The sequence below is a fragment of the Mastomys coucha genome, unplaced genomic scaffold, assembly GCF_008632895.1.
Source record: "Mastomys coucha isolate ucsf_1 unplaced genomic scaffold, UCSF_Mcou_1 pScaffold12, whole genome shotgun sequence".
In the NCBI taxonomy this organism is placed as follows: domain Eukaryota; kingdom Metazoa; phylum Chordata; class Mammalia; order Rodentia; family Muridae; genus Mastomys; species Mastomys coucha.
The window spans coordinates 31,517,088-31,518,868 of record NW_022196894.1 but is presented as its reverse complement, the minus strand read 5'-3'; the positions used below and the strand labels follow the sequence as shown (position 1 = coordinate 31,518,868).

Here is a 1,781-nt window from a genome sequence, read left to right as displayed (position 1 = left end):
TCTCCATCTCTCCTACCACTGCCTGCTCTCCAAAGTGTCCCTTTTCATAAGCTAGGGGGTCACCAGCAAGGGGGCAGGTAATGGCTTACTAAGAAGGAGTCTATTAATGTCTACATTCTTTATCTGCCCCAGATGAAGGCTATAGGCCTTTTATTATATAGCCCAGGATGGACTTAAGAACTCAAAGCAGTCCTCCTGTCTCAGCAATCCTAGTACTAAGATTACAGACATCTACCACTACGCCTGGCTATTATAGACTCTTGAAATATGACTGCTGGGCAGTGGTGGCACACGCCTTTAATCCCAGCACTTGGGAGGCAAAGGCAGGCGGATTTCTGAGTTCGAGGCCAGCCTGGTCTACAGAGTGAGTTCCAGGACAGCCAGGACTACACAGAGAAACTCTGTCTCAAAAAAACAAACAAACAAAAAAAAAACAAAAAAAAAAGAAAGAAAGAAAGAAAGAAAGGAAGGAAGGAAGGAAGAAAGAAATATGACCATAAAATGGTCCATAAATGTAACACACAAAGAAGTTTGAAACATAGCTTGAAATGCATTAGAAAACTCAATAATGCCGGTGATGGTGGCACATGCCTGTAATCCAGTACTCAAGAGGTAGAGGCAGGTGAATCTCTGAGTTCAGACTGGTGTTCTCCATACACCAGACTGGTGTACGGAGTGAGTTCCAGGACAGCCAGGGCTACACAGAGAAACCCTGTCTCAAAAAAACAAAACAAAACAAAACAAATATGACCATAAGATTACCCATAAATGTAACACACAAACCAGTTCCAAACACAGCCTGAAAAGCACTGGAAAACCCACTAATACCAGTGATGGTGGCGCATGCCTGTAATCCAGTATTCAAAGGCAGAGGCAGGTGAATCTCTGAGTTCAAGGCCAGTCTGGTGTACGGATTGAGTTTTAGGCCACCCAGGTTATACAGTAAGACCGTCTCCAAAACGAATGAATGAAATTTGATAAGACTTGCTTAAGAATGTAAATGCCTGATTTCTAAACTGTTCACCAATACCAATCATTTTTGAACACACCATCTATAATAAAGAATTTGAGTGTATGACTGAAGATGCCTTTCTCTGGACCTAAGTGGGTTCAGAGCCACCAGCTCACCCCTGGGTCTGAGTTCTGTTATTTCTATCACAGGCGAATATGGAGTACAGGGACAAAGTTGAGTTTTTCTCTAAGTCAATTCAGGAAGCCTATGGTGGAGTGAGCAGGACTCTGGATGTGGTCTGCATGTGTTTCTTGGATGTTTAGGAATTTCGGGTGTCTATACTCACGGTCTTTGCAATCCATCCCGCTGTAGCCAAATGGACACCTGGAACACATTCACAGTAGGGAGCCATATTAAAGAGTCTCTTTAATTCTCACCCCAATTTCCATTTCTCCTTTCCCATCTGCCTTTCATTATGTCCTTCCTTGCTTTCTGTCAACTTCTTTATGCTACCATTTTCTCAAGAGAACACCTTCCCTGGGGTTCTGGAAGGGTAAGGTGCACACAATTCATTGTGGCCTTATTTGCTGAAGACTGAAAATAACAACCTCTGAACTTAAGGGTGGCTTGGCCACTCAGGCAAAGCTGAATGTAAAAGTAATGGAATAGATGGACCTTATTAAGAGCCCATGTCATTCATTCAGGTTTGTTTCTTCATTTCCTTTTTCTTTCTTTCTTTTCTTTCTTTTCTTCCTTCCTTCCTTTCTCTCCCTCTTTTTTTCTAAGTTTTTTTTCTTTCTTTCTTTCTTTCTTTCTTTCTTTCTTTCTT

At 42.0% G+C, this 1,781-nt stretch overlaps 1 protein-coding gene across 1 annotated transcript in view; it reads right to left on the bottom strand.

Annotated features, from left to right (window-relative positions):
• Muc13 (mucin 13, cell surface associated) overlaps nt 1-1,781 on the bottom strand; it is a 17,385-nt gene that overhangs the window by 4,477 nt on the left and 11,127 nt on the right. Inside the window, exon 5 of the mRNA XM_031364607.1 lies at nt 1,295-1,336. Within this exon, the coding sequence (XP_031220467.1) occupies nt 1,295-1,336 (42 nt within the window). The remainder of the gene's footprint in view (nt 1-1,294; nt 1,337-1,781) is intronic.